Source organism: Schistocerca gregaria, chromosome 8, assembly GCF_023897955.1.
Source record: "Schistocerca gregaria isolate iqSchGreg1 chromosome 8, iqSchGreg1.2, whole genome shotgun sequence".
Classification (NCBI taxonomy): domain Eukaryota; kingdom Metazoa; phylum Arthropoda; class Insecta; order Orthoptera; family Acrididae; genus Schistocerca; species Schistocerca gregaria.
Window position 1 is genome coordinate 68,797,221 of NC_064927.1, and position 27,237 is coordinate 68,824,457.

The 27,237-nt window shown below is 43.8% G+C and overlaps 1 protein-coding gene across 7 annotated transcripts in view; it reads left to right on the forward strand.

The window, feature by feature from the left end:
• LOC126284032 (microspherule protein 1) overlaps window positions 1-14,979 on the forward strand; it is a 152,482-nt gene extending 137,503 nt beyond the window's left edge. For all 7 annotated transcript variants that reach the window (XM_049982586.1, XM_049982589.1, XM_049982588.1 and 4 more), the window contains one exon: window positions 14,335-14,979. In XM_049982586.1, coding sequence (XP_049838543.1) covers window positions 14,335-14,424 — 90 coding nt within the window. In that variant the 3' untranslated portion in view covers window positions 14,425-14,979. The remainder of the gene's footprint in view (window positions 1-14,334) is intronic.
• Window positions 14,980-27,237: the final 12,258 nt, after the last annotated feature.

The window sequence follows — 27,237 nt, forward strand, 5'->3', positions numbered from 1 at the left end:
TTACTGACACAGGAAAAGAACCTACTGCTTCATATTTGCTTGGTATACAAATGGAATATTTTATATTGTCGTGAAATAGAAATTACTATAATTATTGCCATACTTGAGGAATTATCACTTCCCCCAGGTGATGATGGGCAGTGTGTGTCTCTTGAAATACTTTCATCATGCACTAGCAGATTATTCTCTGTTCTACATATTTAATACACATGGCACATCAGTTTCCATCTTTTTAGTCCAGCCTTCATCATAAACCAGACCATGCTTTACCTGTGTCCATTGTTATCATAACTGATACTTTAATTTCTCCATCACATTTAAACTACTAAATTTTGCCATACCATATAGTAAAATGTTAGTCTCATTTATCTTATCTTGAAAACAGTTATCCAAACTGTATTCAGCAGAAAACATAATGGGGACTTTTGTACTTTCAGAAATGTAGGTGAAGGAAGACGTCACATCATATTAAGAAAAAAGCAGCAAGTACAGTGATTTCTGTCGCTTTTGTTTTTTAGTTGGATACCAATGATCATTGCTGATCCTTCCACGTCTAGAAACAGTGTCCTATCCCAGGATCATAGATCCTTTAATCAGAGCAATTTTGCCATTATTTTGATAGTCTTTCTACACCAGATGCAAAGTGTTTTGAAATACTGTAACAGTTTTATTGATTGAAGTTATGATATGTGGTTCAATTGTCATTAAGACTACAATGTACCAAGGCCTTGTAGATGCATGCATGCAAGATGGCAAGGCACTTTGTACCCTAATTGGGCTGGATCTGTTACTGGAATAGATTGGAATATTGTGTTGATAGTATTTCAGGGAATGGTTAAAGTTATTCATTATTTCTGGAATATAGAAATAAGAGTAACTGTGAATTAGTATGCGTTGATGGATTGTGACAGAGGGATGCGCTTGGTTTCTGAATCACTCTCTATGATTATGACTGCGAAATTTAGATGCTAGGTCAACTGTTATTCTTAAATTAGAACTTTTGTAGTCTTCTAAATATAAATATTTATCTGTTCTCTAGGATATTAGTTTGTAGGGTACCTATACCATTAGTCCCCTTTTGAAGTTCTGTTGATCGTGACCTGGATATGTGGGAAGGAAAGTCTTTGGTTTTCTTCCTGAACCTTAATACCTCCCTGGGAACCCATTTCAGCTGTTCCTTCTCAACTCAGTGAGCTACTTTTTTAAATGTTGATCACCATCTTTCAAAAGCTTCCACACAAATCTTTGTTTGTGTAAATCATCCCAACCGCCAACAGTACCTGCATTTTAACAGCTGTCCAGCCACGCATATTTCTTATCAAATAAAAAATAAGTTGACACTGTTAAGATTTACACAAAGCTTTTGAGCACAGCCTTCATCAGCAACAGCACTGCTTCAGTGTCCAACCCTTGCACTTAAATGTTTCTCCCCAACCCCACTTTTCTGCCTCTGTCCTCAGTTTGCTCTTTCTGTCAAGAGGCACCTGTCCTCCCTTCCCAGCAGGTTCACGGTTCTTTCACAGGTTCATGCGTGGCTCACACGGGCCACAATCTATTGCAGCCTATTCTTCCTTCTCGGGCTTCATTTCTTTCACCGTGCCATTCCCTCCCCATCTTGGCTCCATCCCTGCTGCCCCCTCATTCCCCTCTCGTGGTGCTTTTATTTATGTCCACCTGGATATGAACCTAGTTCCCTATATTCCTTGGGATTTTGTTCCACTTGACCGTTCTTCCATCCTTTTTGGTGTTTTTTGGCCTCCTGTTGGGGTTTGACCCTCCGCCTCTAAAATTTTTGTCTCTGGTGAGAGCCACTTGGAGAACAACTCTCTCCATAGTGTCTATATCATTGATTTCTCTCCTCCTTTCCTTCGCCTCTTCCTTCCTCGCCATAGCCCCCTGTGCCCTGCTAGGTCACCAGCACGTGTAGCCAGTCCGTGTAGTGGGGCTGTTACGTACCCATGTGGCTGAGCCCCATGACAACAGAGGGACCACCACACTACTGATACATGAGCTGTTGTCTCGCCCCCCCCCCCCCCCCCCCCCCCCCCTCCAGGAATGCCAAAGAGGGATTACTTCTAATCCTGAAGCATCGGAGCTCTTGGCAACAGGTGCTGTGCCAGACGGCCCTTCCTATGGTTGGGTGGCACCCATGGGACGAGCCCTTTATCGGAATGGGTGGTATCAGGGCAGTTTCTTAGTGAAGTGTATCTAGCTACAAAAATCTCGCCGTACTGAAATGGCCGCCTCTTCGAGTGGTAATGGATCATTGAATGCAGCTTTGTACAACCCTGCAGCGTAGCCTTCCTTGGCTACACACCGGGAGGAAGGCTGGGCTCACCATCTTGGGATGAAACACTTTTCTCACTACCTGGTCTGTACCAAGATACATGGGGCACATTCACAGCCACAAAGCCATTGTTTTTTGTGGAGAATATTGAGGAAAAGTTTGGCGCTGTGGAGTCTCTCAGCAAGATATGGTTAGGCTCCCTGTTGATCAAAGCTTCTTCTACCACTCAGTCTGCAGCCCTTCGTGCTTGTGATCACCGAGGCAATGTCCTAGTGTCTTATTACCCCTCACCAGTCTCTGAATATCACCCAGGGAGTCATTTTTTGTAGGACTTCATCCTTCTAACTGACGCGAAACTCTGGACTGAACTGGAGGGACATGGCATTCATAGTGTTTGACATGTGCAGAAGTGTTGTAAAGACAGCTACACTGATATCAGTGCCTTTATTCTGACTTTCAAGGGAGGTCCCCTCCCAGGGAAGGTCAAAATTACGTGTGACCGGTGTGACATAAAAGTCATATGCCCCATCATCCATGAGTTGCTTTTGGTGCTTGCATTTCTGAGGATATGTATTCCCACTGTATGGTGGACACTGTGTGGTGACCATGGACATCCACTCGGCGAGGGAAGCCCGTGTTCCACCACCTGTGTGTGTAAATTATTGTGACTGCCATTCTGCATGCTCACCAGGTTGTCCAGTTTACAAGAAAGAAAAGAAGATCCAAGAGTACAAGTCCCAGTATCATCTATCTTATGCTGAGACTCTCCAAAAATACAATCAACTCCACCCAATGTAGATGTCTTCTACTTTTGCCTCTTTGGTACATCCTTTCCCCTCTCCAACAGCTTCCTTACCCCAGCTCTCTCTCTCTCTCTCTCTCTCTCTCTCTCTCTCTCTCTCTCTCTCTCTCTCTCTCTCCCCCCTCCCTTCCCCCCCCCCTCTGTGCACAGCTTCCCCTCCCTGGCCGAAGAAGTGCCCCCCTTCTTTCGCGCCCACTGGTCATTGTGAGGCTCAACCCCCCCCCCCCCCCTCTACGACCCTTCCCCCTGCGTCTCAGGCTGGAGGCCTGCCACCACAACACGGTCATGGGATGCGTCGTCTGTGAACACCAAAGTCACCCGCTGTCTTTCGGTTTTGGATCTTACAAAAACCTGCTCTCCCTCTGTGCCCTGCCCTCCTCAACTTCAGAGAAAGGAGAAGGAGAGGGAGAAGAAACATAAGTCCCAGGACTCCCCACCCGATCGGTGCCCCAGACATGCTGTCTCCCTCTTCACAACCTGAATGTGACATATTATTTATGTATGTCACCCCATCCTCATCAGTGGCACCACTGACAAGATCTCCCCTTGGCTTCTTTGTGTCTAACCTGGACTTTTGCCACAATAATCCAGTAGAATTGCAATGGGCATTACCATCGCCTATCAGAAATAGAGAAACTTCGATTCCTCTTATTCTGCATTCTGTTTTGCTCTTCACGAAATGCGCTTCCATGATGACCACTCTCCAACATTTCGCAGTTATTGGTCATTCTGTCAGAATCGTGCCAGCTCCAGGATAGTGTCCTAAGGGGTCTGCACTTTGGTTCGCATCAGTGTCATTAGTGACTGGACCCTTCTTCATACCAGTATGGGAGCCATAGTGGTTACAGTGCAAACGATCTCCGCAGTGACCATTTATAATGTCTACTTCCCTCCAGATAGGCCACTTCCTTATGTTGACCTGCCTACCTTAATACATCAACTTCAGCCCCCATACCTCCTCCTCGTGGACTTTAGTGTACACCCCTCTCTGTGAGGGAGTGCCTCTTCGATGGGTATGGGTCTTATAATTGACCAACTTATTACAGACGTTGATTTGTGTCTGCTCAGTGATGGTTCCCCTGCCCACTTCAGTGTCGCTCATGGCACCTTCTCAGCTATTGATCACACAGTCTCCTCTCTCTGCTCTCATGGCTTCCCTATCTTCATCACTCCTTGATGATCTTCGTGACAGTGATCACTTTCTGGTGCTTTTTTCGTTCCCCTGACACTGCCAGGTAGACAGGCCCTCACGTTGGGCATTCTGCAGATCGAATTGGCATTTATATATGTCTGCTGTGCACTTCAACTTCTATTTGCTACTTTTCTTCTTGGCACTGGCGCTGCTATCCCGCTATCCACAGATCCCCCTCATCATCAATCGGTATCGTGGCGGACCAAGGACATAGCAGTAGCAATCAGGACTGCCGACAGTCGCTGCAACAATTTAAATCACACCTTTCAGAGACCAACCTTATCACTTTTAAGCATCTCTATGCTTATTAAGCAAAGTAGAAAGAAATGCTGGGAGTGCTATGTATCCTCCCTGGGGATGTAGGCATCTCCATTGCAGGTTTGGTCCAAGCTCCGTAGCTATCTGGGCGACCAGCGACAATCACATGTCCAAGGTGTTATCCTACAGGATGGGTGCTCTGTGTACTGATCCATCGGTCCATGCAGAACACCTTGCGACACATTTTGTGTCAGCATTGGCATCCTGTTCCTATAGTGTGCCGGCCACTCGACCGCTACGGTCACAGGTTCGAATCCTGCTTCGGGCGTGGATGTGTGTGATTTCCTCAGGTTATTTAGGTTTAAGTAGTTCTAGGGGCTGATGACCTCATATGTTAGTCCGATAGTGCTCAGAGCCATTTGAACCATTTGTTCCTATTGTGCTACCTTTTCCTGGCAGAAAAGCTGAGCTGAATATCCCCCCCCCCCCCCCCCCCCCCCCCCTCTGTTTCAACCCTCACCAAGCTGAATTCTCTAATGAATCCTCCACTGAATGGTAGTTCTTGCAGGCTCTTACCTCTTCGCATGACATGTCCCATTCCCAGATTCCAACCACAAGCATATGATCCAAAATTTGGACGTTATCCAGAGGCAACACCTCCCCATTGTCTTAAGCCACATTTGGGTCACAGGTGCCTTTCCCTCACAATGGTAGGACAGCCTAGTTATCCCTGTCCTTAAGACTGGGAAGAACCCAACGTCTCTAGACAGCTACTGCCCAATTAGCCTGACCTGTGTACTTCGTAAACACTCGAGAGGATGGTTATCTTCCAGTTATGTTGGGTATTCGAATCTTGGGACCTTTTTCCCCAACATCAGTGTGGCTGCCGGGAAAGACAATCTACAACTGACCATTTACTTAAATTGGAAACAGCAATCCAACAGGCAGTTACTAACTGCTGGCACCTTGTCGCAGTCTTCTGTGACCTACATAAGTCATATGACATGGCTTGCTGCCATCACATTTCAGGTACCCGCCATTACTATTGCTTTCTTGTCCCCATTTTGATTCTTATCTGCGAGGTTTTATCCCACCGGCTCTTCCAGGTTCAAGTTGGCACTTCACTAAGCACCCCTTGGATCCAAGAAAACAGTATCCCACAGGGTTCTGTCTTAAGTGTTGCACTCTTCCTCATCACTGTCAATGGGCTTATACTTCTGTCGGGCCTCTGGTTACCACAGCATGGAATGTCAATGATGATTGCCTTTGATGCAGCTTCCACTCAGTAGCATGTGCTGAATGCCAGCTCCAAGACAGCATCAGATGGGCCCTCACCCATGGCTTCCAGTTTTCTTTTTCCAAAATGCAGTATACCCTGATGTAAAACTTTATTTAGGCGACTAGCACCTAGATGATGTAAGACAGTCCCATTTCTTGGGCCTTATTTTTGATAAGAAGCTGACATGGCTACCCCATATTTGCCACCTGAAAACTACCTGCTTGCGGAAGCTTAATGCTCTCAGCCCCCGGACCCACACATCTTATGTTGCTACTCTTCTCCATGTTCCCTGGGCTCTGGTTTTGTCCAGACGAGATTATGGTTTATGGTTCGGTGGCTCCTTCCTCCTGGTTTCTTACCCAATCAATGATTCCCTCACCATGCACTCTCTCCTCTATGCAAACAAGGAATGTCTCCCTCCTGTACCTGCCCTCTCGGCTGGAATTGCCGTTTGCAATGCACTTCACTTCCCTCTATCAGGATCTCCATAAGTGCTCCGTGTTTCCTCGTGCCCCCCACTCCCCCCCCCCCCCCCCCCCCCTCTCCCCACCTTGGCTGGTGCCCTGACCATGGATTAGGACTGACCTATTCCAGGGGCCTAACATCTCTGTTGCCCCTGTGATATTCCGGCATCTTGTACATTCCATCCTTAGAGAGTTCCTGGGTGCTACTATCTCCTACACTGATGATTCTAAGATGATAGGTGAGGAAGTATACACTTTTACATCTCCTATTGGCATGGAACACCATGGCTCATGTAGTGTGTTCACAGAAGAGCTTCTGGCCATTAACAGGACACTCTATTTTGTTTCTGAAAACTCCCTCCACAGTGTTTTAATATGTACTGACTCAATGAGCAGCTTGCAGGCTATAGAACTATGCCACTCTCATCACCCTTTTGTCTCTGCTATCCGTGACCTTCTCTCTGCCCTTGGCTGTGCCACCTGCTCTATTGTTTTCCCCCGTGTCCCAAATCATGTGGGCGTCCCAGGGAATTAACTGGTTGATGATTTGGCTGGTGAGGCAGATACTTACAACCCATTCCCTCTCATGATTCCAGGTGCAGATATGTGGATACACATCAAATCTCTCTTTGTCCAACAGTGGGATGACATCTGGCACACTACTGCTCTCAGTAATAAACTCCATATAATCAAGGAGACTACAACAGTTTGGCCCTCTTCCATCTGCTCCTCTCAGGAAGGTTCCATTGTCTTGTGTTGTCTACGCATCGGTCATACTAGGCTTATTCATTGTTTTGTCTTGCGTAACAAGCCACCCCCCACAATGTGACTGTGGAAGCAGACTGACGGTATCCCAAATATTGGTGGATTGTCCCCTTCTTTTGACTCTTCTTACCAAGTATAGCCATCTGGATTCTTTGTCTTTAATATTAGCAGACAATTCATGGATGGTGGCACTGGTCTTCATTTACTATGTGAAAGTGGTTTTTATTTTCAGTTATGAAATTTTGCTTTTTTCCAAAAGCAGGGGCAGGGGCAGGTTGGTTATGGTTGGGGAATCTCTTCATGTTTTCGAGGTCTGGGTCGCGTGACCACTCCCCCAGGCAAGGACCGCTCTTTTAGCCCTCTATTTTTCCAGTTTTTAGATTTAGCCTACCCATTTATGCCTTCTGCTGTCTGTGTTTTAACTTTCTCGCTTTGTAGTGTGACCCCTCTGACAGTCCGGCCACTTTTAGCAGGCCCTCTGTCTTAACCAAGTTAGTTTTGATTTGCAGGACTGATGAGGTTGTTGTTTAGTCCCATAACCCCCTCAATCAGTCAATCAATCAGTCGGACACCTGCCTCCCTCTGTCACTGCCACCCATTATCTCTCCACCCTCATGCGGCCCATATGTTTTTCTTCCTCTGAGTTGCCATGCCAGTTGTATCCCTACACTCGTGTTAGTCTCAGAGATCACCCGTAATGGCACGGTTGTGAGAGCTGTGGGCAGACAAATTGGGCATTTTTCTAGCTCACATTTTACTGTGGAATGTAAAAATGTTCAGGGTAGATTTTTATGATTATGTATAAGAAACTGATTTTCAATTGCCTGACTCCTCTGTGCTAAATTGGATGATCTGCTGGAAGTGTTAAATGACAGGTGACCACCTTACCAGTGCTCTGTGATCCACCTAACCACCAGTTGCCCTGACAGTGCAAGTGCACGAACTCACTGATGGGCTACTGCTAATGCCATAGTACACAGCTCTCCTGCCTGTTCCTTGTCTGAGGGGTGCCCACAACTCCTCGTGTTGTCGGCTTCATATGCCATCTGTCCCTTGGGTCTACCTGTTGAGAGCCTCTTTTGACAGGTAATTTCTGTCTTTTGAATGTAGGATGTAACTGTGTAAGAAAAGATAGATGGTTACTTACCATAAAGATGACATGTTAAGCCACAGATAGGCACAATTAAAAGACACTAGTTGTTGGCCACAGCCTTTGTCAGGAAAAGAAAGGGAAACACACACCATTCCTTCACACATGCGTGACCAGCAACTCGGAAGGATGGAAGGAAGGAAGGAAAGAAGGAATGAAGATTGGGTTTAACAAGCTCAGATTGTGTCAGAGATAAGAAGGAAATCAGTTGTGCTGTTTGAAAGGAAACATCCCAGCATTTGGCTGGAACGATGTAGTTAAATCATGGAAAACCTAAATTTGGATTGTCAGTCACAGGTTTGAAACTTTGTCCTTCCGCATACGAGTCCATTGTGCTTACCACTGTGCCACCTTGCTCGGTTCCAGCAGCTAAGGCCACAAATGTGTCTGTCTGCAAATTAACTGTTTCTTATGGTAAGTAGCAATCTTATCTTTTCCTTATATTGTTGACACTCCAACCCAGACTTCCCATTGTTTGAATATTTAGTATGATTTGCTGCAAGTTTTGTCGATGACTTGCAAGTAAGCACTGTTGACTGCTGTTTGCTTGCAGGAAGCTTTTTACATTTTTCTGGTGATATCTCTTTTATGTCTCCTTTATGGTATGACACACAAGTAAAATTACTTAGATGTTAGCATAGCCTATTATTGCACTCTCTCCCATGTCCTGATGGAAGAACGTGGTAATAACCATTACTCACTAACTCAGCCCTTAGGAATTCATTTAAATAAATACCTTTTAGAAACAGACTTTTACACCACAGTTAGGTCATTTTCCCTGCCCATGTCTTCAGGATCTACCAGCCAGACAGTTTACAACTTGGATGAGTGTGTAATCTTAAAGGCACTGGAGTAGAGATGGTGTCATTGAGGGAGGAATTTCCTCATGTGCTGTACCAAATTCATCCACAACTGGCTTAACAGATGTACTTAGCAAACAAAGTGATCACATGCTTCAGGATACCCTACAGCCACAAATACAAAGGACATGTTGCGATCCAGGATAATGAGAAAAGCTGACATAGTGGCTGAGAAACCTTGACAAGAATACGAGGGCTATGCCGAAAGTTTTTAGCAGAATGCGTGGAGAAAAAAAAAGTTATTTGCAAAAAAAAAAGTTTACAACTTTTCAAAATACTCTCCATTAGCATGTATATGTTTTTCAATTCTCTGAAACCACTGAGAAAATGTGTCAGTCCAAGCTTCTTTTGGGATGTCACTTAGTGCACTCTCGTACGCTGCAATGACCTCTTCATCTTATGAAAACCACTGCCCTCGAATTGTTTCCTTAGTCTTAGGGAACAGAAACAAGTCACAGGGGGCCAGGTCAGGTGAATAGGGGGAATGGTGTAACACTCGCACTTTTTCCTTCTCAAGAAAGTTTTCGTTCTGGCAGCCCTGTGCGCAAATGCATTGTCATGATGCAGCAGAAGGTGACCACTCTTGGACTTTGGATGCTGTGACTTCCATGTGGCGAAGACTTGTGGAAGACAATCGATCATGTACCATTCAGCATTGACTGTACGACATGTGTCCAAGGTCACCAGAGGTGAGATGCCGGATCTTTGTGAAAAAAGTTGCCACTTTCTTTTTCCAGAGCTAAGACTTCGTCGAACTTCTGTGGGTGGTTCCTCCCCTGGAAAGCACGACACAGAAGACTGTCTCTTTGTTTCAGAGTCATAATGGTAGACCCACGTTTCATCCATTGAATTTTTCGAGCAATAAACGACACCAGTCCACTCTCACCTCCTTTTGGCTTTCTGTCCGGGAATGTGGCACCCAACGAGCACATCTCTTAGTATGGCCTAAGGGACTGTGAACGAAGGTCTGTGCTGCTGTTGATCCAATATTTAGGGCCCCTTCAATGTCGCAAAATGTAATATGTGAATCTTCTTTGATCATTTTCCTCACAGCATCGATGTTTTTAGGAGTCACAGCTGTTGCTGGCCGACTGGGACGAGGTTCATCTTCAATTGACTCCCAACCCCCTCGAAAACTCGTGAACCCAATTTGCAACTGTGGCCCTAGAAGCTTCAACAAAAACACGCAGCAAAGAAGAATGGCATTATTCGGCACTTAAACCCTTTTTATAATAGTAAAAAATCATAGCTCGAAAGTCGCGGAACAGCTCCATCCTGCACCGTCTCTGACTCAACACTGCCTGTGCTTTCTTTCCGCACTGTGGGGGGATCACTGCTAGCCAGGCGCTGCGCGCGCATGTCCCGAGGTTGAAAAACATCGCTCTTTTGAATGAAAACAACCTCATGTCCTCCGCTTATGGTTTACAAGCTGCTAAAAACTTTCGGCATGGCTTTCATATACAGCTTAAAATTGTGTCATCACATTGTGAGACAATGCCTAACTCGTGTGGGTTAGAGGATGAGTGGCAGAAGTAACAGAGTTCAAGCTCCTATCAGGGAAACTTCGGCGGTCACATACCTTCTCCTGTTCTCACATTTTCTGGGGACTGCACTGCCTTTGGCTTTCCTATTTATGTCTTGCACTATCATGAAACTGATCGACCTACTTCTGAATTGTGTGCTGTTCTGGTACTCTTCCATATCTCTGAATGCTGAATTGCTGTCGAAAGTTCCACTGTGTAGCAACCACACTGTGTTTTGAAATACTCTTAAGTCACAAAAGTGTGATGCATCATGATCCGATGCGTCGTCGTAGCTAAAATGATATCCTTCCTACAACACACTACCTGCCCAGTTTTATCCTCACTGAAGGGGCCATATGAGCTGTCAAGCATTGACAGCTGCAGGTTTTTTTGAACCCTGTATTAGGTTAGAAATTTCAATGTGTTGCAGACTGGGCAGCTCATTTTTTTTATTTTAAATAGTCCTTTAAACCTTTGACTGTGTCATTTCTTAAAATAGTGTGTGTGTGTGCGGGGGGAGAGGGGGGAGGCTTTTAGAAAGGTACTTCTTTGTTCATATTTTTATTATTTTTAATCACAGTAGCAGAAGGCCAGTTTAGAATGGCTTCTAAAAACCAATATGTCAAGCCTGTATAACAGTTCAGAACGTTGCCAATCTCTTGAGCACCATGTCCCTCTTTTTGTTATTGGAAACTATTTAATTATTAGAATTTTAACACTTGTTTGCATGTTTCATTTTCATCTTTGTCAGTTCTGTCACAAATTTTCCCCACACATTGATAATTAATTTGGTAATGTTAACTGCAAGCTGTTGTGCTGTTTGGGAAGACATTTTCTGTGACTGTTTTCCACAACTCCACTGCGGATCAATGATGTGCATTGCTTGAACTAGAACGTGAATATGCCCACAAATTAATCTTATGTGTGTTTAAATTCCCAATACAGACCTTTGTCTGAACATGTAGTCACACAAGTTCACTGCAGCTGATGTATACAAAGTTTGACTGAAAGGTATCTATTGTTGCTCTTACGAAGTCTTGTGCCCATGGATGTATTCAATGCACAAAATATTTGATTGGTGCTCTGTCCATGCCAGAAGCCACATTTGTATGATATCTACTTTTATTTATCATAGGGTCTTTAAAAGTTTGGTAAATACTGGCCCGCATTACACTTCTCAGCATTACAGGAAGTTCACTACAAAGCATTACTTTAGCGGGCTAACTGAAGTCACACCTACAACAGTTACTAATTTTGTCATGTGACTACCAGAGGTAGTCATAAAGGTTTAGTTAACATCTCTAAAAAGAGTTACAAATTAATTTATTGTTGATCAGATGCCAGTAAAAAGGAAGAGCCGCAACAGAAGCACCTATAAACCTTCGGTTGTCTTCCACCTAAAACTTATGTACAGCAGTTGGGAAACTGGTATACAGCAGCTACAATTGGGAAACTGAGTGGTTGGAAGTGAGAAACAAGAAACTGCAGTCACGCAAATGGACCATTCAGGGTAGTAGATTTTGTGCCAACCACATCTGTGGAAGGAAGTACTGCTCTCCAGACTATGCAGAGGACATTGCCCACAAATTCGTGGTTTCCTCCTCCAGTGGGAGGTTCCACTGTTATGTAAACTGCCGCTTTCAGTTCCACATGTTTTGGCTACATGTGGTTTTGTTTAGTGACATTAGGGCAAACCTCAGTTTGGCTGGAGATTTACCCACCATCCTCGCTGACACCGATACCAGTGTACTACAGATTACGAAGTTTTGTCAGCCCTCACCTCTAAAGTGCTGAGGAAGGAAGATCAGCTTACTCTGAAGGGATAGCATCCCCAGGCTGAATAGCATTTTTATTAAATGGTCTTTAGTGTAATACACTCCTGGAAATTGAAATAAGAACACCGTGAATTCATTGTCCCAGGAAGGGGAAACTTTATTGACACATTCCTGGGGTCAGATACATCACATGATCACACTAACAGAACCACAGGCACATAGACACAGGCAACAGAGCATGCACAATGTCGGCACTAGTACAGTGTATATCCACCTATCGCAGCAATGCAGGCTGCTATTCTCCCATGGAGACGATCGTAGAGATGCTGGATGTAGTCCTGTGGAACGGCTTGCCATGTCATTTCCACCTGGCGCCTCAGTTGGACCAGTGTTCGTGCTGGACGTGCAGACAGCGTGAGATGACGCTTCATCCAGTCCCAAACATGCTCAATGGGGGACAGATCCGGAGATGTTGCTGGCCAGGGTAGTTGACTTACACCTTCTAGAGCACGTTGGGTGGCACGGGATACATGCGGACGTGCATTGTCCTGTTGGAACAGCAAGTTCCCTTGCCGGTCTAGGAATGGTAGAACGATGGGTTCGATGACGGTTTGGATGTACCGTGCACTATTCAGTGTCCCCTCGACGATCACCAGAGGTGTACGGCCAGTGTAGGAGATCACTCCCCACACCATGATGCCGGGTGTTGGCCCTGTGTGCCTCGGTCGTATGCAGTCCTGATTGTGGCGCTCACCTGCACGGCGCCAAACACGCATACGACCATAATTGGCACCAAGGCAGAAGCGACTCTCATCGCTGAAGACGACATGTCTCCATTCGTCCCTCCATTCACGCCTGTCGCGACACCACTGCACGATGTTGGGGCGTGAGCGGAAGATGGCGTAACGGTGTGCGGGACCAAACCCAGCTTCATGGAGACGGTTGCGAATGGTCCTCGCCGATACCCCAGGAGCAACAGTGTCCCTAATTTGCTGGGAAGTGGCGGTGCGGTCCCCTACAGCACTGCGTAGGATCCTACGGTCTTGGCGTGCATCCGTGCGTCGCTGCGGTCCGGTCCCAGGTCGACGGGCACGTGTACCTTCCACCGACCACTGGCAACAACATCAATGTACTGTGGAGACCTCACGCACCACGTGTTGAGCAATTCGGCGGTACGTCCACCTGGCCTCCCGCATGCACACTATACGCCCTCGATCAAAGTCCGTCAACTGCACATACGGTTCATGTCCACGCTGTCGCGGCATGCTACCAGTGTTAAAGACTGCGATGGAGCTCCGTATGCCACGGCAAACTGGCTGACACTGACTGCGGCCGTGCACAAATGCTGCGCAGCTAGCGCCATTCGACGGCCAACACCGCGGTTCCTGGTGTGTCCGCTGTGCCGTGCGTGTGATCATTGCTTGTACAGCTCTCTCGCAGTATCTGGAGCAAGTATGGTGGGTCTGACACACCGGTGTCAATGTGTTCTTTTTTCCATTTCCAGGAGTGTAGTTTACTGCATCATGAAGGTAGTTTTTTTTAATTGCTAGTGTACTCTCATGCATTATAAGCAACTCTGCCTGTGGAGAAAATCTTCATCCACCCAGGCCAGTGCCATGTTGACACTTCGTAAGGACTCCAATGATGATGCTACTGAGCACCTCTCATCCAACAACGTGACTACGTGTTGAGATAAAGTTTTATATTGAGAATTCAATCAAGCATAAAATTAATTTACAAGTGATGGCTTTGTAAATAATGTACAGTGATTATTTAACTGTTATGCCTGAAATAAACATTCCAGGTAATCATGTTCAACTGTGACAGAAACAAGTGACTGTTGTTAAATTATCATCTGGATGGTAACAAAATAATATTAAACAATAGGGAAAAACTTTTTTTTTTTAGTATTTAATGACCAGTATGTTGAAATTTGTCTTGAAATGTCACATTAAGAATTGCCAATTTTTTTGTTGCAGATTGCGGGTCTTCGCTTCATCTTCCTTGTTAACCAGGAGCTGATCAACGTGATTCGCCATGAAGCAGCTAGACTCAATCTCCAGCCATAATATATCCTCTTTTTGTGGCAATTTGTGTGTGTGTGTGTGTGTGTGTGTGTGTGTGTGTGTGTGTGTGTGTGTGTGTGTGAGAGAGAGAGAGAGAGAGAGAGAGAGAGAGAGAGAGAGAGAGAGAGAGAGAGAGCAATTATTGTATTTTAAAAGCTTAAGAGCAGACTTTCATAAGCTATATAGAATTTACTACTCAGACAGTGGTATTGAAAACTCAGGTCTCAAATGCTAATTTAATGCCCATGTACAAGTATTATTCTTAATTTAGTTATTGTACAAATTTTCTTCTCAAAAAATCATTTAATGTTATATATCTCATGGAGGGGAATACAAATGTAGACAATACTTTTTCTGGTGAAAGGTGGCATTTTTCTTACCTTTGCCAGTACAAGACTAAAAACTGTGAGAGATTTTATTTTCTGTTTGTTGTCTTAATACAGCATTTTGAGTGTTTACAATTTAATTTAGTAGTTACACTGAATATGTGATTTTTCATTGCTCATGTTCTGTTTTTGAAACACAATAGTTCATCTCAATAAATTGATTATTGGTCAATGTGAAAATTGATTTTAAAAAGTTTATTGGCACCATCGTATAGACTACTATCAAAACTGTGAGTTATCAATAAATCTGCCACAGATAAAGCTCCTGTAGGTCATTTTTCATTTAATTTCTCCTGAGAGAAATGAAAGCAGACTTAATTGTGAATAGAGCCTTAAAATTTGTTGGCTAACTGAATGAGAGGAATGTTAGATTAAACAGAATGTGAAATGAGAGACTGAAATTAACTTTGCATACTATTATTAATGGGGATCTGTAATTACCTAATGACAGCATCAAGTAGAATTTTGCTGGTAACTACCAAAAGACTTTTTTTGTTTTCAGCTGTACTTAGACATTTCAAAATGTTCTAAAAATTACTTATCAGAATGACATTAAATTTAAGCAGAATGTTATTGAAGAATGGGGAAGCATTGTGGAAAAAATAATAATTATTATTAACATTATAATAAAAACAATGTAGGAAAAAATAGATTACTATTTACCATAAAGTAAGCAGCATTCTATCTTTTGCTACATTTTGTAAACATAAGCCTCTGGAGCCATTGTCACAGTCAAAAAAAAGAAAAGTACCCTGAAGAAGGCCACCTGCAACATTGACTGAAACGTCTGTAGCTTTACGTATTGACAATGCAGTCACATCCCCTTGCAGGTCCAGGGGTTAGAATAGGCCTGAGGAATTCCTGCCTGTTGCAAGAGGCAGTTAAAAGGAGTCTCTCACATTTTGGCCTATATGTGATGGTCCCCAGTAGGGTTTTACCTCCATTTTTCCAAATCGTCCCGAAGAGCGAACCAATTGAGGAAGGGTGCCTTACATGGTGCATCGTGCACTGAGACCATCCGCATTTTTAATCATTGTGGCTTTGCAGTTCCGCTTATTCTCCATCTCTTGGGGGAGGACACCTTCCTGGGTGCACTTTCTTCCATCCACTATGCAGTGTCATTTTCCATGCCAGCGATGACCATGGATAATGGATACCTTTGCAACTCGTATACGGCTCAGTAGCCAGTCTGTTGTGGTCTGACCGCCATGTACCCTGTTGGTTGTAGCCCCCCTGACTACACAGGGATCGCTCTGCTGATGCCTGCACCGTTAACTCACCACGTATGCTAAGGAGTAGATGCCCACACCCTGGGGCATCGGGACTCCTGGCAATGGCCAGCCTGCCAGGTGGCCTTTGCTGCAGCTGGGTGGCACCCAAGGGGAGGGCCCCTGGTCAGAGTGGATGGTATCAGGGTGGATGACATGTCATGAAGTATACTACGTCATCTCTTGCTGGTGCCCCAACGCCAGCAGTCTCCAAGCGGTCGAGGTCTAACTACAATGCAAAAAATTATGACCCCAAATTGTTCCCTTCCCTGGCCACACCATGGGAGGAATGCCAGGCTAAGGATGGCAGCGAATCTTATTCACTCCGGTACCTTGTATGTACGAGAGCTGATAGGTCATCCTTCATGTCGATGAAGCATCAGTTTTTTGTGGAGAATTTAGAGGACAAGTTTGGGGAGGTGGAGGGATTGTCCAAAATGTGATCGTGATAGTATTTATAAAAACAGCATCCTCTGCCCAGTCACAGGCACTACTCACCTGTGACAAGTTGGGGGATGTTTGTGTTTCCATCATGCCCCATAAGAGTTTAAATATGGTCCAGGGTATTATATTTCACAGGGATCTTCTTTTGCAGCCTGATGTAGAGCTGCGCACCAACCTAGAGCAACGAGATATTCATTTCGTCCGGCGCATACATAGGGGTCCAAAGGATAATGAGGTAGCCACCAGTGCCTTCATCTTGGCCTTCAAGGGTGATACATTAGCTGAGAAGTTCATGGTGATGGTATGCCGGTGTCATGTCATTCCATATATCCTTCCCCTCATGCGGTGCTTTAAGTGCTGGGAGTTCGAGCATATGTCTTCTCGCTTTACTTCCAGCGTCATCAGTCTTGACTGTGGACATCCATCACATCCCAATACTTCAGGTGCCTCACCCGTCTATGTCCACTGTGGAGAGCACCATTCCCCTTGCTCTCTGGACTGCAGGATTCTCCAGAAGGAATGGGAAATACAAGCCCCTGGACTGACTGACCTACACTGAGGCTAAGAGGAAATTTGAATGCCAACATTCTGTACCTGGGACATATTCTTACACCGCAACTATGAGAACAGTTCTAGCCCCATCTGTTTCGCCAATTCCAGTTGTCTGTCAGAACCATAAGACTACACCTGCCCATTGATGGTGAGGGCACTTCCCTGCCTGTTGCTCCAGTACCACCTACCCAGGGAGCACCCCACCCCCCCTCCCAGCCATCGGGGATATCAGTATTCTTCGTCTCCTCTCGCCAGGTAGGGGTCCCTTGGGTCCCTCCCTTCCCCGATTTCTACTAGTGAGAAAGATGATGCCACCAGTGGCTGAAGTTCCCAAAAGCAGCTGGTTGTAGGGCTTCACGATCCTCTTCAGTCCCTGCGACTGAATCAGTGAAGCCCTCCCAGCCAGAGACACCCAATGAGCAGCAAGAGAAATCCAAAAAGAAGACCCCCCCCCCCCAAGAAGAAGGAAATTGCAGTGGCACCCACACCTCCACCACCTACAAGCTCTGCGTCTGAGGATGAGGTGGAGATTCTGGTGTCTGCTGAGGACCTAGATCTCGCCAGACCCTCAGACACAATGGAGACAGACTGCCCAGGAATTAAATCAGTGGCAGCAGGTGATCCTGAGGTGTAAACTGCTTCATTGAGCATTCATGCCTTCCCAGCCTAACAATCACGTCACCCTCAAGTGGAACTGCAGCGGTTTTTCCAGCACCTGGCTGAGCTGTGGCAACTGTAAGCTTAACATCTGCTTTCTGCATTGCCCTCCAGGAAACCTGGTTCCTGGCAGTGCATTCCCCTGCCCTCCGCCATTACAGGGGATATTGCAAGAACCGTAGTGTCAGGTGGAGTTTGCGTCTATGTCCTGAACTCAGTATGTAGTGAAACTGTGCCCCTTCAAAGCCCTCTTGAAGCTGAGGGTGTCAGGATAAGGACGACGAAGGAAATAACTGTCTGCAACATATTCTCCAGATGGTGCAATACCCCTGACCATTTTGGCTGCAATGATTCAACAACTCCCTAAACCTTTCCTACTTTTGGGAGATTTTAATGCCCATAACCCCTTGTGGGGTGGCACCATACTTACTGACTGAGGTAGATATGTCAAACATTTACAGTCTCAACTTGATCTCTTAACACCTCTTAAATACTGGGGCCCCCACACAGTTCAGTGTGGCTCATGGTATTTACTCAACCATTGATTTATCCCTGTGCAGCCCAGGACTTCTCCCATCTGACCACTGGAGAACCCACAATGACTTGTGTGGTAGTGACTACTTTCCCATTTTCCTGTCACTCCCCCGGGGCCAGTCCCCTGGACGTCTACCCAGATGGTCTTTAACAAGGTGAACTGGGAAGCTTTCACCTCTGCTGTCACCTTTGAATCTCCCCCACATGGTACCATCAATGTGGTGACTGAGCAGGTCACTAGAACAATCATTTCTGCAGCAGAAAATGCGTTTTCTTGTTTTTTAGGGTGCCCTGGCGAAAGTCAGTACCTTGGCATTCGCCGGAAATTGCTGAGGCAATTAAAGAGCGTCGGCGAGCTCTACAGCAACATAAGCAGCACCCTTCCCTAGAGCACCTAATAGCTTTTAAACGGCTGATTGCGCACATTCACCAGCTTATAAAAAGATGGAAACAGGAGTGTTGGGAGAGGTACGTCTCAACCATTGGGTGCCATACCTCACCTTCCCAAGACTGGACGAAGATCAGACGTCATTTGGGTACCAGACCCCAACAGGTGTGTCTGGCATTAACATCAATGCATGTTATCTACCGACGCAAACACAATTGCTGAGCACTATGCTCGAGCCTATGCATTGGAGAATTACCCCCAGGCTTTCGCACCCTCAAACGGCGGATGGAAAGGAAAGTCCTCATGCTCACGGCATACCACAGTGAACCCTATAATGCCCCATTTACAGAGTGGGAGCTCCTCAGCGCCCTTGCACGTTGCCCCGACACAGCTCTTGGGCCAGATCGGATCCACAGTAAAACGATTAAAGATCTCTCGTCAGACTACAAGCGACATGTCCTCGTCGTCTTCAACCAGATCTGGTATGATGGCATCTTTCCATCACAATGGTGGGAGAGCACCATCATTCCTCTGCTCAAACCCGATAAAAACTTGCTTGATGTGGATAGCTATTGTACCATCACCTTCCTTAACGTTCTTTGTAAGCTGCTAGAATGTGTGGCGAGTCGGCAGTTATGTTGGTTCCTGGAGTCATGTGGCCTACAGACTCCATGCCAGGGCGGTTTCCACCAGGGTCGCTCTACCACTGATAATCTTGTATCCCTTAAGTCTGCCTTCTGAACAGCCTTTTCCAGGTGCCAACACTTGATTGCCATCTTTTTTGATTTATGGAGAGCTTATGACGCAACCTGGCAACATAATATCCTTGCCATATTTTATGAGTGGTTTCTCCATGTTCCGCTTCCGATTTTTATCCAAAATTTCCTGTTGCTCTGTATTTTCCAAAACAAAGTTGGTGCCTCCCATAATTCCCCCCATATCCAGATGAATGGGGTTCTGCAGGGCCCTGTATTGAGTGTATCTCTATTTTTAATGGCCATTAATGGTCTAGCAGCAGCTGTAGGGCTGTCCATCCCACCTTATCTGTATGCAGATGACTTGTACATTTCGTACTGCTCCTCCAGTCCAGTACTGGTGATGCTGAGCAGTGCCTACAGGGCTTCGAGTTTTCAGCCATGAAATCATGTGTCATGCACTTCTGTCGGCATCGTACCATTCATCTGGAAACAGATCTTTACCTGTTTTAACTCTTCCTTATTCTTTCTTTGCTGTTTGTTTGCATTGATATTCGTCTTTTCCCTATTTGTGTTTCTTTAGACTTGTGTTTTTTTGGTTGCAGATTTTAGTGTGTCGCAGAGTGGCTGGCTCATCCTTTTTTACTTTTGCGATCAGCCAGTCCAGGCCATCTGCTTTATTATTTTAATACCTTTCACAGTGCATGATTTCCCCTTTTAATTTGATTATGTTGTTTCTTCTTTCAGAGTGGTTACTGGTTACTTTTACGTCTTTCTACTTTCCCCGACTGCTTTTGGGTATGGTTTTAACTTGAGACCTGTTTGCATGAGAGAAAAGGGAGTGATGACCCTATAGTTTAGTTGGTTGGGTTGGAAAGTAAAGGGACTATTTTATTTAAAATTACTAATTTTTTCAATTGGTTCATACAAAAACTTGAATAGTTCCATTTCTAGCTCTAAAAATAGCCTCAGTTCAAAAATTCACACTTAATTGTAGTGTGCTCAGACTCCAACCAAAATTTGTTCCAAAAACTTTTCTTCAGATCAGTGAACATTATCCACCGATCAAAATTTCCCCTTAAGAAACTTTCTGACAAACAAAAGTTATCTTTACAGTATTGCAAGAAATCAATAGGGTGTAAACTGTTACAAGGGAGGCTTTTCTATGGTAAACTTGACCACATAACACTGTTGTTAACACACATTTTCCTAGATACAAAATTTTCTGCCTTTCATTTACCTTTTTGTATAATACATGCATATCTTTTGTTACAGTTTGTTCTACTTAATCTATTTTTGCATTTAATTTAGGTATCTTTCCTTCTGTTTCAGTACCTAGATTACTAACTCTCTCCTCTACTGCTTTTTACACAGTCCTTTCCCTGCTTAGAATCTTCTTTGACAAACATTTTCTAAAACTACATCCATTCTGGAATGCACACCCTTTAAGCCATCCTCCATCTTATCTTTTTATTCTGAGGTTGATTGTTGATTTTTCTCTCTATTATTTTGAATTTCTGATTTCAAAAGTTCACTGTTGGACATCAGTGCAGATTCCATTTTCTACTCAGTTTCCTCAATTTTAGCTAGTGTTTCTATCCTCATCTGAACAGTCTGTATCCTGACTCACATCTGAACACCCCACTGTATCCTCATTTATCATCATTTTTATTTTTCCATTCACAAATCTACTAAACCAGAGAATGGAGTTTTAATTTTTTTGCACTAATTTGATTTCTGTAGTGGCACACAGTTTGAAAGTCATTCTGTCAGCCCTTTTGTTTTCTTACATTGCTCACAATGTTCACATCCAGGCTAGATCGAAAAATCTGCATTCTATTGCTACAGATCTCCTTTTTTCACGATTCAGAACAAATTAGTTTCCTTTATATGAAACGCTTCTAACAGTCTTTCTTTAAGTCCAATTAGAAGTCTTTATTATGTAAACTCTTACTGATGTATTTGCATAATTTGCTTTGTAAATGTACAGAGGAATAGTATGAGAAACAGCAGTGCAGAAAACCAGTTCTAAAATTGTTGTTTCAATGAGTAGAAATATTTTTAATACTGGTCTTATTTTATAAACGTTTTTGTGATTCTGGTCATCTTCTTCTGTTGTCTAGGGAATGATGTTCAGATCCATGATTTTAAATGGAAGTGGAGATACTAATTCGGATTTACAAGGCGTTGATAATTTTCCACTTCACACATGACAATCACTCAGCTTCATTCCTCAGTTTTATGCAATCTGCTAAAGAAAGTCCACTTTTTATATAAATAATAAACACTGTCTGCAAACAGACAAGAATGTATTTCATTTCAGATACCAGTTTGAATAAAAATTATGTACATGATGCACACTTAATTCCCAGTGCCCATACCAAACATACTATGTGGCTCTAAAATGAACACTGCCCTTCCAGACAGCAGTAAAAAGGCTATCTGACTTTTAGCATGAAGTGCAATTGGTGTATTACAGCTTGGAGTTCTAGATTGTTCCAGAACTGGTAATTAATCTAAATAATTTTGGTACATATTTTTCTGCATACATAAGTGAACAGTTACCAAGGAAACATGACTCTCAGGATAATCAAAATTTATACAAATAAAATAATTGTATATTATTGAACATAATTTTGAAATTAAGAGTTTGTAAAGTTTACGAAGTATGTCACATCACTAAAATAACAAATGTTTTGTATTTTCTAACATGTGACTGGTTTTTATGAAAAATTATAACAATTCTTAATTTAATAGGTAATATGTTATATGAAAATTTGATAACCAAATACTGCATAATGCAAAATATGTGCCAAATGGAATTTATAGTACAACTAACTTCTTCAAATGAAAGATAGAAAAGGAATTACAAAGTGTAAGAGAAAACACAGGGAATAATGAAATTTAAATAAATGTTCCCATACAATACATTGATCTCACATGCCCCCTCTTTGAATATCAGATTTGCATTTATAGATGAAAAAAGAGCAGAATTACAGATTTTGTCAATCATGATGCGTATCAAAATTTGCTGTTGATCGAAGGTTCCCTTAATACAAATTTGTCATAACACTGTCAACATTTTCACTGTTGTGCCAATATTTATAGTGCAGTACAGGTATAAAGAGAAGTGGGATAAAAAAGCAAACAAAATGCAATTTCTGTGTAACAACTCAGCACAGACAATGGGTTCCTCATAGCAAAATACTCAGCATGTATCCCTGAACAACTTCCAGAATTTTCCAGTTGAGGACAAGTTCACCCTGTATTCATCTCCTACATGAACATGTGCTTGTCTGTAGTGTCAAGTTGATATGTTACTGCATTTACTTAAATCCTTTACGTTCTAAATAGGCTTCGCATTTATCAAATTCGGTATACCATCAGCCTTAGTAATGTGTTATTCTGTGACAACTGCACCATTCAGATGTAAGCATTTCTCAAGCAACTAATCAACAAATTCCCTATGGATCAAGTACTGTCACCTGATATTGCAAACCAAGGAGGTGAGAGCATCTTGAAGTACTTCATTCAAGGCAAAATGTTGCGAGCCAAGCTGTTGTTTCATGTGCATGGGAGATGGGAATCTTGAATTGTAAAAACAATTCTTGTGTTTGGTGAATAGAGTAACGCCTAGAAATATGGCAGTGGTACTCAAAAGACTGCAGTTCAGTATGCCTTGTCTCAGTCTACTTATCACGGATTCAGTTTCAGAATTGTCATAATATGTTCCATAAAATTGACAATATACATTTCATCAATATCAAGGTTTACACCAGCTAGCTTTTTTTTTCTTTTTTGTCACATCATCTTGTAAGCAATTTATGTACATTCTATCATCCTATTGGCTTATAATCTAGTGTAGCTCCTTCGGAAACACGATCTACATCAGCATCCATACTCTGCAAAGTACTGTGAAGTACATAGCAGTGAATTTACATCTACACTATAATCTGCAAACCACTGTGAAGTGCATGACAGAAGGTTCATCCCATTGTGCCAGTTATAGGGTTTCGTCCTGTTCCATATTCATATGGAGTGCAGGGAGAATGATTGAATGCCTCTGTGCATCAGTCATTATTCTAATCTTATCCTTCTGATCCCTATGTGAGCAATATGTAGAGGGTTGTAATGTATTTCTAAAGTAATCATTTAAAGCCTCTTCTTGAAACTTTGTTAATAGACTATATCTAGATAGTTTACGTCTGTCTTCCATAGTCTTCCAGTTCAGTTCCTTCAGTATCTGTGACACTCTCCTATGGATTAAATAGACCTGTCACCATTTGTGCTGCCCTTCTTTGTATATGTCACGTTAGTCCTGTGTGGTACAGGCCCACACACTTGAGCAATATTCTAGAGCCAGTAGCACCAGTGATTTGTAAGCAATCTTTGTGTTTAGACTGATTGCATTTCCTCAGTATTCTACTACTAAACTGAAGTCTACCACCTGCTTTAACCCACAACTGAACCTATACATTCATTCCATTTCGTACCCCTACAATGTGTTACTCCCAGGTATTTGTCTGAGTTGGCAAATTCCAACAGCAACTCATTGTTATTATAGTTATAGGATACTACTTTTTTTTCTTTTTGTGAAGTGCAAAATTTTACATTCCTGAAAATTTAGAGCATGTTGCCAATCTATGCACCATGTTAAAATCTTATCAAGATCTGACTGGAGATTTATGCAGCTTCCTTCAGATAGTACTTCATGTATCAGCTGGAAAAACTGATTTTACTATTAATATTGTCTGCAAGGTCATTAATACACAGTATAAACAGCAAGGTCCCAACACACTTCCCTGGAGCGCACCCAAAGTTACTTCTCTGATGATGACTCTCCATCCAAGATAACATGCTGTGTCCTCCCTACCAAGAACTCATAAATCCAGTTACAAATTTCGCTTTATACTCCATATGATCATACTTTTGACAGTAAGCTTGGGTGTGGTACTGATTCAAGTGCTTTTCGGAAACCAAGAAATACTGCATGTGCCTAGTTGATTTGATCCAAAGGTTTCATTATGTCATGCGAGAAAAGTGCAAGTTGTGTTTCACATGATCGATGTTTTCGAAATCCATGCTGGTTGGCATTGAGGAGGTCATTTTGTTTGAGATACCTCATTATGTTTGAGCTCAGTACATATTCTAAGATTCTACAACAAATCCATGTCAAGGATATTGGATGATAGTTTTGTGAATCACTTCTACTACCTTTCTTGTAGACAGGTGTGACCCGTGCCACTTTCCAAGAACTGGGCACGGTTTTTTGTTTGAGGGATTCACAATAGCTTCTAATTAGAAGGAGGGCTAACTCAGCTGCAAATTCAGTTTAGAGTCTGACAGGAACACGTATCATTGTACCATATATTATGATTTCTTCCTATTCCTTTTGTGTGTGGAGTGTGGGAAGAATAGCTGCTTAAATATCTCTCTTTGTGATGTAATTAGCCTTACTGGTTCTTGTAGCTTTGTGAGTAGACTTCTGCAGGATAGTTAGCATCTGTCTTAAAGTGTGTGGCAAGACAGGTAATTTCAGTATATTGTGAATTATGCGACGCATCAATTTCACCACAAACAGAGAACTTACGCTAATAATAATACAGTTTTATTATAGAAAAAAAGTCTAATATTAAGCTATAGCCTAACTCAAATTATCAGTTTATCCTCTATGAATTCTTCTACCAAATAGTAACATTTCTCCCGCAAAATCTTCCACGGTCTTATTTCTAAATGATCACACTTAATATTAAATATGTTTTTGCTTATTAAGTTGTTATGTATTTAGGTCCCCATATAGTGTGCAGACTGTGCATGTAATTTAAACTGGTGTGTGTGAATCATAAAAATCTCTTTGTTTCGTATGTTGTATGTGGGGCTAAAATGATTCTCTTGAGGCAATTTTTGTATGCTGTGAAACAAGATTATTGTTTCTCATCATGATGGGCACTTTGCGTGCACACCATATGGCACAGGTAGTGTTGCCTTGATGGTCAGGTGGGCATCATTTCGTGCATCCTTGGTTGTGAAGGCACTGACATGCTGTGGCACGAATCAGTCAGCTACCTCGTAATGTGCAAGTGATGTGACTACCGACTTTGAGTAAATATTATGACATCTAATTGGCATATGCTGTCAGGACCATACAGTGTTTCCGATTGTGAGGTGGACAGGCAGCAACACCAGGTGATTATTATTGTATTGTGGTTCTTTTGTGCAGGTGGGTGGAGCAAAAGAATTTATTTGTTAGATAGTTTAATTAATTTCTTTGCGTGTTTTTGGGTACTTGCATTGTTTAATTCATATATTTCGGGCGTATTATAGTATTTGACAGTTGTAGCATCGCGCTTTAGTGTTTACTTCGTAGATTCTTATTTAAATTGCGTGTGAGTTTCGTATAGGAGGTGCAATTTCGAGTTTTAGTTACTGTAATCGTAAATTCAGCAGATTGTAGCGCAGTCGTTAGGCATTTGTACAGGTTAGTTGATACATTCTTTGTGTGTTCCGCTTGCGTTTTCTAGGCACGGACTCGTGTTTCGGTAACTGTTGTTAAACATCAATTAGAATGGACAGGGACTGCGATTGCTGTGTTCGGATGAGGGCTGACTTGGCATCCCTTCGCTCACAGCTGCAATCGGCGCTGACTTCGGTCGCGCAGCTTGAGGCTGTTGCCAATGGGCACCACTGTGGGGAGCCGGACTCGGGTATCACGGGGATGTCAACCTCATCCCGTCTGTCCCCAGATCGGTCTGCCGCTGTGGTTGCCCCGGTTGCTGCCCGCAGTGGGGCTGAGCCCTCGCCTGTGGTTGATTGGGAGGTCATTCCAAGGCGTGGCAGGCAGCGAAAGGCGTCCCCGGAGGCTGATCAGAAAGCCTCCCCGGTGCGTCTGACAAACCGGTTTCAGGCACTGTCTCTGGCTGAGCCAGATGCAGCCGCCTGCCCTGTTTCAGAGGATCATTCTCAGCCTTCAAGGTCCGGGCAATCGCAGAGGGTGGGCTTACTGGTAGTTGGGAGCTCCAATGTTAGGTGCGTAATGGGGCCCCTTAGGGATATGGCGGCTAAGGAGGGGAAGAAATCCAGTGTGCACTCCGTGTGCATTCCGGGAGGAGTCATTCCTGATGTGGAAAGGGTCCTTCCGGATGCCATGAAGAGCACAGGGTGCAGCCAGCTGCAGTGGTGGCACATGTCGGCACTAATGGCGTGTGTCGCTTTGGATCTGAGGAAATTCTCTCTGGATTCCAGCGGCTATCTGATTTGGTGAAGGCTGCCGGTCTTGCTTACGAGATGAAGGCAGAGCTCACCATCTGCAGCATCGTTGACAGAACCGACTGCGGACCTTTGGTGCAGAGCCGGGTGGAGGGTCTGAATCAGAGGCTCAGACGGTTTTGCGACCGTATTGGCTGCAGATTCCTTGACTTGCGCCATAGGGTGGTGGGGTTTCGGGTTCCGCTGAATAGGTCAGGAGTTCACTACACTCAGCTGGCGGCTACACGGGTAGCGGAGGCTGTGTGGCATGGACTGTGCGGTTTTTTAGGTTGGAAGGCCTCGGGAAAGTGCGGGATGGGCTGCAATGTCAAAGGGTGCTTGGCAATTACAGGACGTGCTTGGATCAAGGAACAGTCGGAATTATAGTTGTAAACTGTTGTAGTTGCGCTGGAAAAGTCCCTGAGCTTCAAGCGCTAATAGAAATCACAGAAGCTGATATCGTTATAGGTACAGAAAGCTGGCTAAAGCCTGAAATAAGTTCTGCAGAAATTTTTACGAAGTCTCAGACGGTGTTCAGGAAAGATAGATTAGGCAGAATTGGTGGTGGAGTGTTGGTGTCTGTCAGTAGTGGTTTATCTTGTAGTGAAGTCGAAGTAGATACTCCGTGCGAATTGGTGTGGGTGGAG